The following is a 14,609-nucleotide window of genomic DNA, read 5'->3' as shown; positions in this document are numbered from 1 at the left end:
TCATCCCGCTCTGCCCCAAATCACAATTCGATCTCCGAGCACACAACCCGTTTGGCGGTCCTTCAGGCCAAAATAAACCCCAGGGATGCAAATAAATCGCGTGGAAAGCGGGAACAAAGCATTTTCAGCCGCGAAAGTCCCGTCCTGGGATGCCTAATCCAAAGGGCATCACAGCTATCTGACCATCACATCTTTAGGAAACACCTCCACGTTGTTCTTCTCAAGAAGGAAAATTCTCCCCGTACAGCCCTGACGCAACACTGACACGGCCTCCTCCTGGAAATACCCCCCACCCTTAAACCACAAACAAATCAACCAAAACCACTGAGGCGAACAAAACGCGAGGTTTGGAGGGTTGTCCTGCCCGGGAAGGATTTCGCCACCGCTATCAGTTCCGTGTGAAAGCCCTGCTGACACCACGGGGGCAGAGCCTTGGAGAGGAGTCACTCGTGTCTGATGGGCGAGCCCGGCCTTTCCCCGAGGGCAAGGAAACATTCGGGTCCAAGTTCTGCTCTGAGTGTACCCAAATCCCAGACTGAGCAAGGATGTCCGCGCTCACTCCTTTCCTTTCCTTTCCTCAGCAGCCTTATTCTTCACGCACAGCCCGAGCCCTCCTTTGTTCTGTGTCCTGGCTCTGTGTCTGCGCCCCGGTGTCCTGCTCGCCCCGAGTGCCACCAGCCCAGTCCGGCCGCCCCCTCAGCTCCGGGGCACGACGCGTGTGAGGATCACCGAGCCCCAACGCGGGCAAAACGCCTCCCTTCGGTCCTCCCTGCCGTGCTGTCTCAGTTCTCTCCCTGCTCTTACCCCTCTTTTAGCCCCCAAATGCACCGCGCACTGCGCTTTTGCTTCGCCTCCTCCTTTTCGCATCCTTGGCTTCCTCATCCTTCATTCCCTCTGCCGGCTTCTCCTTCCCTTCCACTCACTCCTTCCTCCCTTTTTTTCCCCTTTCCCACTTTCTCCTCACACCATAACCCTCTCCCCTCTGGTTTCCTGGGTGTAACCCGGGAGCAGGAGCCTCGGTCCCAACCAGGGCGAACGATGCCATCCTGACTTACTTCTTTCCCCAAATCCGCTCCCACCACACTCTCTCGCTGTTAATAAAAATTAAATAAATAAATATTTTTTTAGAGAAAAAAATTCACATCATGGGGCGAAAGCCCAAGCCCAACCAACTTTGCCACAAAAAAAAAAAAAAAAAAAAAAAAAGGCTTTTGTTGCCGTGTGCTTTAATGCGATGAATTATTGCGGCGGGTTCCCTGGAGCACACGCATCCCACGCCGGGCAGGGAACTGCCACAAGCACCTCGGATCCTCCAGCCTCTCGCACTCCTTCCTGTTGTCTCTGCTACTCCCTCGCTAATTTGTTCCAGCCGCTCATTAATACTCTCCTAATCCTCCCCTCCCCAGTTTCACCTCACCAGCCATTCCCTTCGCTCCGGCAGCTCAGAATCCGGAGGATGTTTTTTTCCCCCCCTCGCAGCTCCAACAATGATAAACAGATGCTGGTGGTCTAAGCCTGGCACAACTTCCCTGCCCGAATTTTGGTCGGGCTTTTCGTGGCCCTGCTTGTTCCCGACATTCGCCTGCCAACACGACGGGGACATAGATGTTGGGTGCATTTGACCAAAAAAAAAAAAAAAAAAAAAATTTAAAAAAATAAATAAATAAAAAAAGGGCTTGGCACCAAACACTTAAAACATCAAAATACTGAAAGCCCTCCTCCCACGGGTCACGCAGGGGAGCGGGGTAACAAGGTTAGCCGTAGTTTAAACACAGGCAGGCGTCAATATCTGCAAAATTCGGGACTGTGGTTGAGGAGGAAGAGGGGGAAAATTCCAGAGCTTCGGGGACTTAAAAAAAAAAAAAAAGAGAAATCATGTAACAAATGGCCCCAGTGGCTGCTCTCTGTCTCTCCCCTCTCTGCGGAGCACGCAATTATTGCCGTGTAACTAAAAAAAATTATATTAAAAAACCCAACACATTTCCTTGAATTTTGTTCAGACCGTGGGTGTTTTTTATTTTTATTTTTTTAAATTTTTTTTTTAAATTTAATTAAAAAAAAAAAATAAGCTACTCTAAGGCACGCTGCTCTGCTTCAGGAAATGTTTCCTCCCCACCACCATCCCGGTCCCGGCTCTCGCTCTCCGCCGCGGCTGGGGGGATGTCCGTTCCCCTAGGGGTGAGAGGTGTGAAGAGCCCCCCGTGGGTGCGCTCGGGCCCGGCTGCGGGGCCCGGCCGCGGGAGCGGCGCGTCCTCCGGCGGGCTCCGGCGGGCCGGCGCTGCGCCCGCTCCGGCGCGGCCGGCGCCGTGCCGCGGACTCCGCGAATCCGGTCCGCAGTTTGCGTCTCTCCGGCGCGCTCGGCGGCGCGGCGGCGGGGGGCGCGGCGGGCGCCGGGAACAGCCGGTTGTTTAAAATCCTTCTCGAACCGTTTCTAATTCCCCCTCGCGCGGGGGGGGGGCGGGGCCGCGCCCGGCCGGATGCGCGCCCCGTCCATCACCGCGCCGGGGGCGGGCCCGGCCAATGGCGGGCGCGTGTGGCGCCCGTCACCGTGGCGACGGGGCCGGTCCCGGGGAGGCGGTGATGGGTTGACAGGTGCGTGACAGTCGGGAGCTTCTCCGCAGGCATGTACGGCAAAGGCAAGAGCAACAGCAGCGTCCCGTCCGACAGCCAGGCCCGCGAGAAGTGAGTGCCCGCCCGCCCCGCCGGCCCCGCGCGCGCGGCCCCCTCACAAACTTTGCGGCGCTCCCGCCGCCCGGCCCGCGGCACCGCCGGCTCGCTCGCTCCGGCTCCGAGGGGTCCCCGCGCCGGGACGCGGCGTCCGAGCTGCCGGGGGTGGAGGGGCGGCGGCGGTGGTGGTGTCCCCACGGCCCGCCCGGGACGCTGCCCGGCCGTGCCCGCCTGGCAGCCCGGCGGCGCAAGGTGCCGGGACCCCTCCGCTAACAAAGAGCCCGGGCAGGGGGCCGCGGCCGCGTCCCAACTCGCCGCCTCGCAACTTTTGCCGCGGCCCCCCATTGTTCGCTCTCGGGGGGCTCCCGCCGCACAAAGGGGAGCGGGCACCGCGCCCCCCCCCCCGCCCGGGCTCCCGCCGCCTGCCCAAACTCATGCCGGTCTCTTGTTAATTTCTTTATTTCTGATTGCGCACGAGCCGCCCGGCCGAGCCGCGCTCCGGCGTCCTCCTCCTGCCCGCTGCCCGACGGGGAGGGCTGGGGGTGCCCGCAAGCCGCGCACCGCCGGGGAAACGGGGAGCGAAACCCGGGGTTTGGGGAACGGACGGCGTCTCCTCAAGTTGTCCTGACTTGGCGTGAGCGGGGCCGGTTTGGCACGGCGGGGCTGGAGCGGGAGGAAAAGCCCGTGCGAGGAGGAGGAGGAGGGGGACGGGGACGGGGACGAAGAGTAGCGGAGGTGGGAAGGTTGGGGTAAGGCTGCTGAGGGGGTCCGGAGAGCTCCGTCCACAGACCAGGTTCGCACCTCTCTCTCCCTTGCAAAAATCGCATCGCTCCAGCGCGGGTTCAGCACCGGGATCTGCGCTCCGGGCACGGCCGAGGAGTTTCCCTTCAGGCAGCTTGTCTTGAACCTTCACCTAAAAGTTTACGGATTTTTTCGGTGGTTTTCTGGGGTGTTTTTCCTTTGTGTGTGTGAGTTTAGGAATTTGGGGGTTGATGGTTTTATTGTTTTTTTTTTCATTCTTTAATAATTTTTTTTTTTTTTTTTTAAAGGTTGGGTCAGTTCTTTTCGTGCGTTTTTATTTTTGGTTTTGTTTGGGGTTTTTTTTGTTCGTTGGGGGTTTTTGTGGAGTTTTTTGTTGTTTGTTTAGGGTTTTTTTTTTATTTTTTATTTTTTGAAATACTTCCTAATTCCAGAGGCTGGCATGCACGCTTCCCTGCAACAGCAGCAGGCCAGGCATCTCCGTTTCTACAGGAGAGGGAGGTGGTAGGGGGAATTCAAGGCGTTTGACAATTTCACACCTAAGTTTGCCACGGGAAAGTGGAGGGAGACGGAGGCAGCCCTGACGGGAAGCGTTAATTGCTGAGATGGAGCGGGAGACACAACTTGGGCTCTGAAATCTGATCAACTAGTGGCGCTTCTTAGTTCCAGTGGAGGGATAATTTTAAAAATAATTGCTTAACCGCCTAGTGGAAGCACTGTTTATTTGTCTTAGCGAAATTAGGGAATTAAACCATTTCCTCGTGCTACACGGTTGCTGGTGTTTGTCAATACACTCGGTAAATCACTGAAGGGCACAGTGGGATCTCACAGTGGGACTAGAAACAAATCCATAGGGCTGCTGTGCGTCGGATCAGATGAAGATCATGTTGTTTTAATTCTGCCTTGCCAAAGCTACCCACTACAAGCCGCACACACAAGTGCTCTGGTCGCGGAGCTGAAACTTTATAAACGGTTTTCAGCCGTATTCTTTTACTGTAGCTGATTTTTCTGCGGGGTTCGTAAAGGTGCTGTGAGACACCTAATATTTCGTCCGGTCTGAAAATGCTTAATAATTTTCAGGGCAAGCTTGCCCTGCTGACTTATTGCCAAGTAGCAACTGCCCTCCTAAGTAAAGTTGTGAGGACCTGCTAGATGGTGCTGTTCGATTTAAATACACGTTGTCTCCCACTTGGAGCTAACAGCTGGAGATGTGGGCTCCTCACGTGTAAATTATTTTATGCAGAACACCGAAATGGTTTGTCTTTAGATCGTGGACCTGACAGGTCAGAAACTTCGTGTCCGCATCTACTTACAATTGAACTCAGCTGGGAGTTAGAAGCATCCTCTTTCTCCCACCTCCTCCTTCCTGCAGTGGGGAAAAAAAAGAAAAAATAAAATAAAAGAGCTTTGAGACCCACTTTATGACGTAGAATACCATTAGGTATAGTCTACATTCAAGTTTTTTTTTTGTATTTAATCTGTTAAAATTTCTTCTTTCTGATCAGATCATATCCTTGCCATTTCCATACGCTTTCTTCCTGACATCCAAAAACCTGTGATTGCATTTGTTTTTTCCTCTTAGGACATTGTTACACAGCCATGCAATGCTTGTCCCAAGGTAATGCATGAGTTTGTGTCCCGCTCTGAAAGAAGCAGCTGTCCAATTACATATCTCTACAAAAATACAGCTCTGACTGCTGCTTGAGACTGTGCTATTTTGGAAACCACAGAGAAAAATACAGATGTTTGACTGATACAATAAGTACTTATTTAATCAGGAAGAGTGGGATTGTAATTATGTTTAACATCAAAGTTTTTAGAACAGAATATTCAGCTGAACGCTGGCGTGTCTCCTCAAGATTTTAAGTGCCTGAAATACGTAGCCAATAACCAATCTCCAAAATACACTTGTAATAATTGAGGAAATAATTTAAAAAAAAAATAAAAAATAAAAAATTACACTCCCTCAGTTTTTAATGGCCCGATTATGTGGACCGTGTCTCTGTTCCCATGAGGATGTGTGCCAGTGAGAGGACCAGGGTGTGAAAAGCTTATTTACCAAGTGTGGAAAAGATGTGTGTTGTTCAGCTGCTGTTTGTGATATTTGTTGTGATATATTTCACAGAGCTAACCCAGTGCCAAGTGTGTCTTGTAGCACGGTGTCTTGCTGTGTGCTGCATTCAGTGTTTGTGTCCTTTGAGGTTATGTAATTACTATAAAAACGAACAAATTCTGCTTGCCATTTGTGATAGCCCTTGGCAAGTTTTCAGTTCCAAGATGGCATTTGTTTTGTGGTCCCTCTCTTTGTCCCTTCTGCTTGACCTCTGGGGTGAACCGCCTGTGTTGTTGAGCTTCACAACACGTGTGAGGTGTGGGTGGGTGAATTGGGGGGCAACAATACCGAATTTTGTGCCAGAGAGATGCAGCGCAGCACAACTGGGGTGCCTCACTGGAGGTGGGGGCACACGATGCCTGTGAGCCGTGAGGAAGGTGAGGAGACAAAAATCACAAGAGTCTTTGTGCGCCTTCCTCTCACTCTGGAACAGCTGTGCCTGAATTTCGGGCTCTGTCCATCCAATTGCTCAAGGATGGAAAAGTTGTGTATTATACGGTACTGTATAATAATAGACATATGATAATATATTACACAGTAGCTCTTCACCACACTGCTGTGCCGCTACCACCTCAGACCTGACTACATTGTCAAAGGAAAAAAGACTAGAAAGTATCCACGCGTCCGCTGTTGTTATCTCTTCAAAGCAACTGTGAACAATCTTTCCCTCCCTCCTTATTCCTTAAAACAGGACTATTTCAGATTAGGATCTTGGACCTGCCAACACTTCACTGAATGGTGAAACTCTGTAAACTTTTAATCTTTGAGAAAAACAAAAAAAAAGGGACCAGAGCACACAAGTTCCATTTGCAAGTGCAACTATCTGTTTATATATAAATAATGCTTCAAGTTGAAGATATATATGCTGTAGAAAAGCAGTTCTAAAAAAACATACAAGGAAAACTAAATTCTGGTGGGAATATATGTTTTGAATTCAGCTTTCTTCATATTCCAGTGGTCTTCCAAACTAGTCCTCTTCCCAAGAAGCCCTTAACCTTCTTGGGGTTTGGCAGACACTCATATTTAGGTTTAAAGCTAAGTGGATGACTAGAGACTGCGACTTAATTTGTTATAAAAGGATGCCTTACCAAAATATTGTTTCTTTTCAGGTCTGTTTTGAGAGGTCGGCTGTTTGTATGTACAGTTTCTTTGTATGAGTGGAGTTCTTTTGGGTTTCTTTTTTCATGTTTTGTTTTTTCCCTCAGATTTGAAAAGATTGCATTGCATGAATTTACACAGTTAAGTCACCTTTTTCCACTGCAATGTTCATAAGGTACATAAAAATAAGATTCAGATAAAAAATTAACTGGCTTCAGTGATGAGTTTGCTACTCCTCCCTGGGAAATGGCCAGCTAGTTTTTGGAGTTCCTGGTGGTAAAAGATAAATTCATGTTTTTTTCATCCCCTCTTTTTCAAGACAAATTCGTTAGTTTAATCCTGCCTGTTTTAGAAAGTTTGGGCTTGACATTTATTAATCAGGTCTAACTTGTAAAAGTTGCAATTGTGCTGCTCATGGGGTCTGTGAACATGAGGTGTTTCAGAAGAATATACCTTATAATGAACTCTGCAGAGGGAAGGGCTCTGGAAATAGTAGCTGTTTATCAGTATATATTCTTGGCATGTGCTTCAGGTGCTCCCTTACTCTGCACAGGTGCCTTAGGAGCGCATGAAAACGTTTCAGGTAATGTATGTGCTGCCATTCCGATTAAACAGGTACACAGAAGAAATTCATTCTGCTTAAATTACAGGAGTATGATCCTGACGCAGGTATTAAAGCAGCCAAGATTTTAGTAGCTTTGCCAAACTTCCACTGTTTGGGTGGGAAAATTACAGTGCAATATTTAAGCCTTGTGCTGATTTATTTAACCATTTTTGTGTGTACAAGTTTGGTTGAAATGTGGCCCGATTTGAAAATTGGGCAGAGGCAAATATGTGTTTTCCAATGTTCTAAAAGTTTTCTCAACTTTTGCCGTGGAAGACCAATGATACCCCTCTCGTTAGAAACACTTGAAATCTGGTTGAAAAAGAAAAGGATGACGGATTTGATTCCAGAGATGTGTCTTTCTGCCATTTGCATGACAAAGCATCTGAATTTAGCCAGGATACAAGGCTTTTCAAAAAGATCCATTTGCATATGCTTAGGGCTTACTGACTGTAATCGCTGAATATTTCATCTTCGCTGGGAGGCAGCAGATCCTGGGATCAGAGGGGAGGAAAATTGGGGCTGGGTGGGAAGGAAAGTGGAGATGTGAGCAGCTGGAGCCTGCAGCTGTGAGGTGCCAGGACACAGGGACAACAGGGAGCTTGGAGGAAACTGGGATGGAAATGGCCAGTCTGGAGAGGGGAGGCAGAGAATTGCTCCATAAGAAAACCAGCCCTGGAATCGGGGTCTGGGAGGAGCATGCAAGCATCTGGACCAGGGACACAGACCTGGTGAGAGGGCGCAGAGCCAGGACAGCCAGGAGGCAGGTCAGGAAGTGGGAGGCTTTTGTTGAGTTAGGAGGAACATTCTGTCCCTCCAGGTGCTGGGAAATAACCATTCCTTCACTGCCAGGAAGGACTTGAGAGAGCAGGGGTGTAAAATTTGTTGTCTCCGCGGTAAAACCGACCCACACCTATGAGATAGATGGCAGCTGACCGAGGGGTGTGTGGCAGTCCTGGAGCTGTGTCTCAGGGATGTCAGAGCCCCGGGAGGGAAGGCTAGGATTTGCCATTCAGAAGCAGCTGGAACAGTGTGTCTCTGCAGTGTCTGGGTGCTGTACTTGCATTCCCAAAAATGTTCTCTTAACTTGGAAAATGCAGATATACACTGAACATATTTCTCACTTTGCCCTCATTTGCATGTTCACTGTTTTTTGGTTTGTTGGTTTGGTTTTTTTTTTTTTTCTTTCCCTTTTAGAAAAAAAAAAAAAAGCTCTGGGGTTTTTGTTGTGCAGGGAAGAGCATTGTTTTGGTAATGAGCAGCTATTTGATAATTTGCTATTTTGCTGTCTTGCGGTTTGTGCCTTATGGCTGCCTTGCTGTTTCATAATACGGCTGTTCCTACAGTAAGATTGTGTTGTTTTTTTGGTGCCCAGCTCCACAGTGTCTGAGCCTCACCTCTAAAAATAGGCATCGAGCCACTCCTGACCGACAGCCAGTTTGGAAGTGGCATTAAGATGCAGAAAAGTAGAAGACAAAAATGTTTATTGGTTATTGGGTGCCCAGTTTGAGCTATGCAGCCCTGAATTTTTATTTTTTTTTTTCTTTTTTGGAGTATCACATACACCAGAAATGCATATAGACAGCTTCCACTGTCTCTCTTGCCACAGGAGGAGATGCCAAAGGAACTTGAAGAAATGTAGTGTTTTTGTGAAACTGCTCTCTCTCTTGTGAATACACTTCAGACTGGAAGATGCGCTCACAGTTATCCAGGGTGGAGAGCTGCAGACTCACCTGCAGCAGGGCCTCTCCACGGCTGCTGTTCTTAGGGAAGGAGACTCACAAATGTGTGGTTCTGTGGTTTGGGGTGGCTGATTGAGCAGAGACACTTCATGGAAGGGTTGCTGCCCTGCACAGCCTCGTGTGGTTTGAGCAATGGCTCAAAACACCTTGTTTTTAAGAATTTTCTGCTAAGGCTCCTTTGGGCAAAACCAGATGACATTTTTTCTCCGTCAGTGTTCAGGAGCTATGTCTACAGAGCCTTCCACCTGTGTTGCTTGGGGTTAGGACCACTTGTTTCCTGCTTTTTTTGGTGCACAAACATTCCAGGAAGGAGTGCTGGTCCAGACTGAGTCACAGGCTGAGGGTTTTTTTTCTGCTCAGTTGAGCTGCTGACCCCTAACATCAGGTTGTTCAGGCAGTGGGCAGGTGTTGTTTCAGCTCCTGAGAGAAAATCATCCTCAGATACAAACAAATGTGTTAATCCAGAAATCTTGATGACCTCTGCTCATGCTTCTCTAGTCTTTGAGGTATTTCTCACTTCTGGTTCCAGGAAGGGAACAGGTGAGAACATAAAATGTCCCTTTCTAAGAAACTGAAATACGGCAGTAGTCTAGACCATAGAGTCCTAGCTTTTCACTTTCCATCAAATACAAAAATAAACTGAACATTTTTGTGGTGGGTCATTTTTTTTCCCTTTCACACCTTCTGTGGTTCCTGCCTCCGGACTGTTTGTGCTTTCTCCATATTGTTAGTAGCGTATTCAGAGCAGAATGAAATAATTACCTCTCATTTGACATAATATGGATAAAACAATGCTGCTAATACTCCCTGGAACACTTGCATGTTTATTGTTGTTATTGTTGGGGGGGAGTTGTTTGTTTGTTTGGGGGGTTTTGTTTTATTTTGTTTTTTAAATAATCCATTTTTGCAGTCACACGCCCTCCAGGTTCTTTCTGCAGCACAGCTGCCTTGCCAATTATTCCCCATTCCATATTTGTGTCTTTGATTTCTTAGTCCTGAGCATGGTACTGCACATTTGCCTGTATTGAATTTTCTGTTATTAACTTTCATTATTCTTTTCCTGTCCCCAGAAGGGCTTGTAATCTTTCCTGATTTGCCACGTACACTTCTGTATTTCTACATACCACTCATTAATGAAAGTCTTTTAGTGGAGTTGGCTTAGGGTAGGAAGAGCTTTCCTGAAACGTTCTCTCTTCTGTAGAAACATGCTGTTAGTGACTCTTCCATCATTCCTTTATTTTGTGGTTGTACCCTCATTTTTCATTGACTGAAGATGTTTGCTGATGCAGGCATCATGTGACAGGCTAAGAGTCAAAAGCTAATATTCTAACTTCCACCTGTTCCTCCTTGCCCACTGCCCACTCTCCCAGGTGAACTAAACTGAGCTGACATTACGTTTTCTTGACAGATAATGTTGGCCCCTTCCCTTTCTGTTCTGTTCTGTTCTGTTTCTGTCCCTGAAGTGCTTCCTTTCCCTCTCCCTTTGCCCCTCCATTCCCTGTGCCCAGAGTGACCTGAGCCTCCTGTGGAGAGGCCTTTGGCTCCTCCAAGCCCCAGCTGCACTCAGCTTTGACATGCACATATTCTCTCTAGGAAAACCTGCCTAGTTTGTGATAAAAGAACAAAAATTCAAATTAATATAATTTATTTTGCCCATTTTTTTTCCTCTAGGCTTTCCAGAGTTCTCTCAATCTTCAGGCAAGAGTACCAGAGTTTTTGGGGGTTTATTTTTAAGCTGGAGCCACCTGTGAAAGAACACTATGACACCACAATTTTTCTTTTTTGCCCTGCTTTGTTTCCTGTGCAAGTATCAATTGAAAATTACAATTTGAGGAAATCCAGATTTCAGAAATCACATTTCCTGTGGCAGGTACAGTTTTTCAGCTGTGGTTGTGGATAGTGAAGATTGTTTAGTGTGTCTATTCATTGACTTCATGTGCTGCTTTATCCTGTCCTTTTTAGGTTTTTAAATCTGACTTTGGACTTATGTCTTGGTGGTTTTCGGAGGTGGTGTGGGTCTGGTTGAAGTACAACCCTTGATGTTAACCCCAGACTCTTAATGGGATCGACCAGGTCTACATTGCCAGTGAATTCCTAACTTGCTACTTAGGCTTGAATGTTTCTTTTCTTCCTTTCTCCTATTCCGAAGTAAAATACTGTCTTTGAAAGAAATTTCCATCATGAAGAAGAAATTTAAGACGTTAGTGAGTACTCAATGCCCTGTGCATTACATTATTTCCATTTTGTTTCCAAAGCCTCTGAGTCTTGGGAGAGATTTCACCTTCAGACCAAACCACTCTAATTTTCATAGGAAGAATGCAGTGTCTTGAAAATACAGAAGCAATAAGTAATCAGTACTAATAGAGTTACCAGTGTATGTAAATTCCAGTGCATGCAGTTTTATTTTTATATTGCTATCGATAATGTCTTGTTGCTAGCAGGTGCATTTTTATATAGATATAATGAGTTTGGAAAGTTAATAAGAATGTTCCACTGCTGGAATTAAGCATTTTTATAAATAGTAGAAGAAAGTAAAATACTGTCTATGTTTTCTGTGGTAAACACCTTAATGCTTATAAAAAAGCGTTGGATTTTAGTCTTGAAAACCTGTTTTAGAGGTTAGGAAAAAAATTCCAGCAGCATCAATAGCAAACTGTAGCCTGTGTTCCTTTCCTTGGGAGGTGTTGTGCTTTCTGGGTAAGATACTGGAGTGCAGAAATGGAAGTGCAAGTCCTTAATAAATACGTTGTTCTTGACAGTGCTGGGGCAGAGTGGATCAGGTGGCTGACAGGGTGTGTGATTGTGTCATAAATACTGGGGGGATTTGTGAGGATCGGGGTGAGGCTGCCACCTGATGCTCTTCAGAAGTTGTGCTGCTTTATCAGACCCCTGTAGCAGCAACAGCAGGATTTGAGAAACCACAGCCCCACCTGATTTCTCCATGTTAGGTAGGTTATTTATGTTCTTCTCCCAGTTAACCCTCAAAGAGTGAGGGCCAGCCTTGGATGGCTCCCGTTTGGGTCAGCCTTTGAGTGGAGGTGCAGGTGTTTGAGTGCTTGGAGTGTGGGGGAGTTACTGAAATTTCATCAGGTCTATCAGGAATAATGAAGCTCCCTTGCCAAATCTGAAGCTGCCCTGGAAGTGAAGGTTATGACTCCAATTGTGTGTCTCTTGAACTGTTTGGCTCCTTTAATTGTTTATTGTTTAATATTCCTTGAAATTTGAATTTGGAAAGGATACATGTACATAAAGGTGATGTTTTAAAAACTAAAAGGCATATGTTCCAGCCCGAGTAATTTGGTTTCCCTGTGTGTTAGTATGCACATTGTAAAATAATACAAATATAGATCGACTTTTTTGGGTTGGAGTAGAAGTACATGATCAACAAATAAACACACAGAAGAGCTTGCACACAGGACAGTCAGTTAACAAAAATACGAAGCTGGAAAAGATGAAGGAGATCTTCTGATGAGGAGATGAAAAGCAGTGTTGGAAGTTTGGAAATGTGCCTCTGGTGATGGTAATGGGCTTGACGAGCAGATCTGAAAGGTAAAACACATTGGTGTTCCTGACTTCTGATGCAGCTCCTCAAATCCAGTGTCACTTCTAATTTTGCTAAATGTACTTCCTATTCTTCATAAAGGAACGATGTTTACTTTCACAAGACCATTATGTGTAGACATGTGCATACACAAACCTAGTTATATATACTTCAAAATATTTTTAGAAATAATATGAGGTACTATAATGCAGCAAAACCCAAATAAGCAAACTGCAAATAAAGCTATCTTATGCTTCAAAGTTGCAAGACAAAAAGTATGTCCAAACTGGTGGCACATAGTTGGGAAACATAGAAATAGTGAATGAAAAAACTACGTAGAATGATTTCAGAGATTATCTTAAATAGATGATTAGAGGCAAAACCGGACTGGAGTATTGGATGCAGATGTATTCCTATGAAATCCATTAATTAAAAGAAGTTGTTTTTAAAATGTTACCCATATTCCCCAAACAGACCTGTAAGTATATATTAAATAATTCCAAGCTGGAAGAAAAAAAAAAGAAAGATAGAAGTTGCCCAGTGTCAGTCTCCAGTTCTGGGTGGGATTACTCGTTTAGGGGAAAAAAACCTACAAATAAGAGAAGGTTTTCTTGTCACGAAACCACAAGTATTTTTCCTGTAAAACAATGTAAGTGCATTGAGCAGTTTTTCATTCATATCACTATCTAGAAAAACTCTTACGAAATACTTCAAAAAGTGAAAAAAGGACTCTGTGGTTTCAATACTTGGGCTGTGAGCCAAATAAATGCGTTTGAAAATGCAGGGTCATGCCTGCAGCAGCTTGTGGGAGTACCTGTTCCATATTTCAGAGAGCAAGTCGTGCATAAGGGGCTCCCTGATAGAGCAGCAGTGGGGATGATCAGCTGCAGCCGCAGGGAAACACACAGAGCTTGTGGAAGTATTTTGGTATTAGTTTCTGTTTAATTTCTCTTTGCACAGTGTACACATTCAATGGGCAAGGCATAATTAGAGGGGCTCTCTGGTGTGGTGTGTTTTTACAGAGAGCTTTGCCTTCTGCAAATGGTTGTGGGCTGAAGTGAGCGCAGGCACTTAATGCTCAGCACAAACATTGGAAATCCTCAGTAATTCAGGGCACAAGTGAAAAACTAATTGAGGGAAGTGTAGGGAAACCTAACCCATGGCAGTGTCAGATGTGCCTCAGGCTTCCCGACACCTTATTCTGAGGCATTCCGCGGGTGTTGTGAAAGGAACCAAGAAACGAGATTAAAGGGACCAACAGTGCAACTTGGCAAAGTAGTTGCTGTGTATTCTGCAGCCTCGAAATGGAAATGTTTTCATGTTCTTCCTGCCTTTGTGATTCAGTTGTGGATTTCAGCTAAACTTCAGTCCAGTTCTGTGAGAGGCAGTTTTTAACGAGCCCATAACTTTTTCAGTGTTTCTCATTTCCTAGTCCAGGACCGTGTTTAGAGTTAACGTGGCTGAAAGAGAGAGGAGCATTGCATTCTCCCAGAACCAGCTTTTCTCACTGTGTTTGTGTGTGTTTATAGGTGTATATATGAATGTACATAACAACATTTATGTATTAAGGCCACTTTTGAGCTGGTTCAATGTCAGCCCTACACCCTTGTCTTGTTGCCTGGTATGGAAACACAAAATTTACTGTTGGTTGTGTAATGACTGTAGATACTTCACCAAGGCTGATTTTATCTTCAGCACCTGTATCTACTTATCTTCAGGACCAACAAAAGGACTACCCAACAATTCAGCTTCTTAAAGCAAAGTATTTGTTTAGAGCAGTGTGAATGAAAGCCTCTGAAAACAGCAAAAGCAGTCCATATGTGTAACTTTTTTCTGTCTGGAAATGCACTACTCCCCTAATGCTAATCTAGTTAAATCAAGATTTTAATTCCCCCATCAAGCTTCCATCCATGTTTCTCCCTGGACAGCACCTCCAGCAATTAACACAAGTTTACCCAAAAGGAGAAAAGAGGTTTTTTCTTACCCTTTGACAGGCCAAGTGGCATGCAGAAGCTTTTGTGCTCCAAAATTTTATTCTTTCTCGTTTGCCCACTTCTTGGTTTGTGGGGATTTTTCACCCTCCAG

At 46.0% G+C, this 14,609-nt stretch overlaps 1 protein-coding gene across 7 annotated transcripts in view; it reads left to right on the top strand.

Annotated features, from left to right (window-relative positions):
- Window positions 1-2,449: 2,449 nt before the first annotated feature.
- The window catches only part of SSBP2 (single stranded DNA binding protein 2), a 128,052-nt gene continuing 115,892 nt past the window's right edge, over window positions 2,450-14,609 (top strand). For 3 of the 7 annotated variants that reach the window (XM_086868047.1, XM_086868046.1, XM_086868044.1), the window contains exon 1: window positions 2,456-2,682. In XM_086868047.1, coding sequence (XP_086724173.1) covers window positions 2,624-2,682 — 59 coding nt within the window. In that variant the 5' untranslated portion in view covers window positions 2,456-2,623. Of the gene's footprint in view, window positions 2,683-14,609 lie in introns of all 7 variants that reach the window. The other 4 variants (XR_015280519.1, XM_086868045.1, XM_086868049.1 and 1 more) reach the window with 3 other exon arrangements.

This window comes from Cyanistes caeruleus, chromosome Z (assembly GCF_971803275.1).
Source record: "Cyanistes caeruleus chromosome Z, bCyaCae1.hap1.1, whole genome shotgun sequence".
Classification (NCBI taxonomy): Eukaryota; Metazoa; Chordata; class Aves; order Passeriformes; family Paridae; genus Cyanistes; species Cyanistes caeruleus.
The sequence above is the reverse complement of the archived record's forward strand: the minus strand, read 5'-3'. Positions and strand labels throughout refer to the sequence as shown.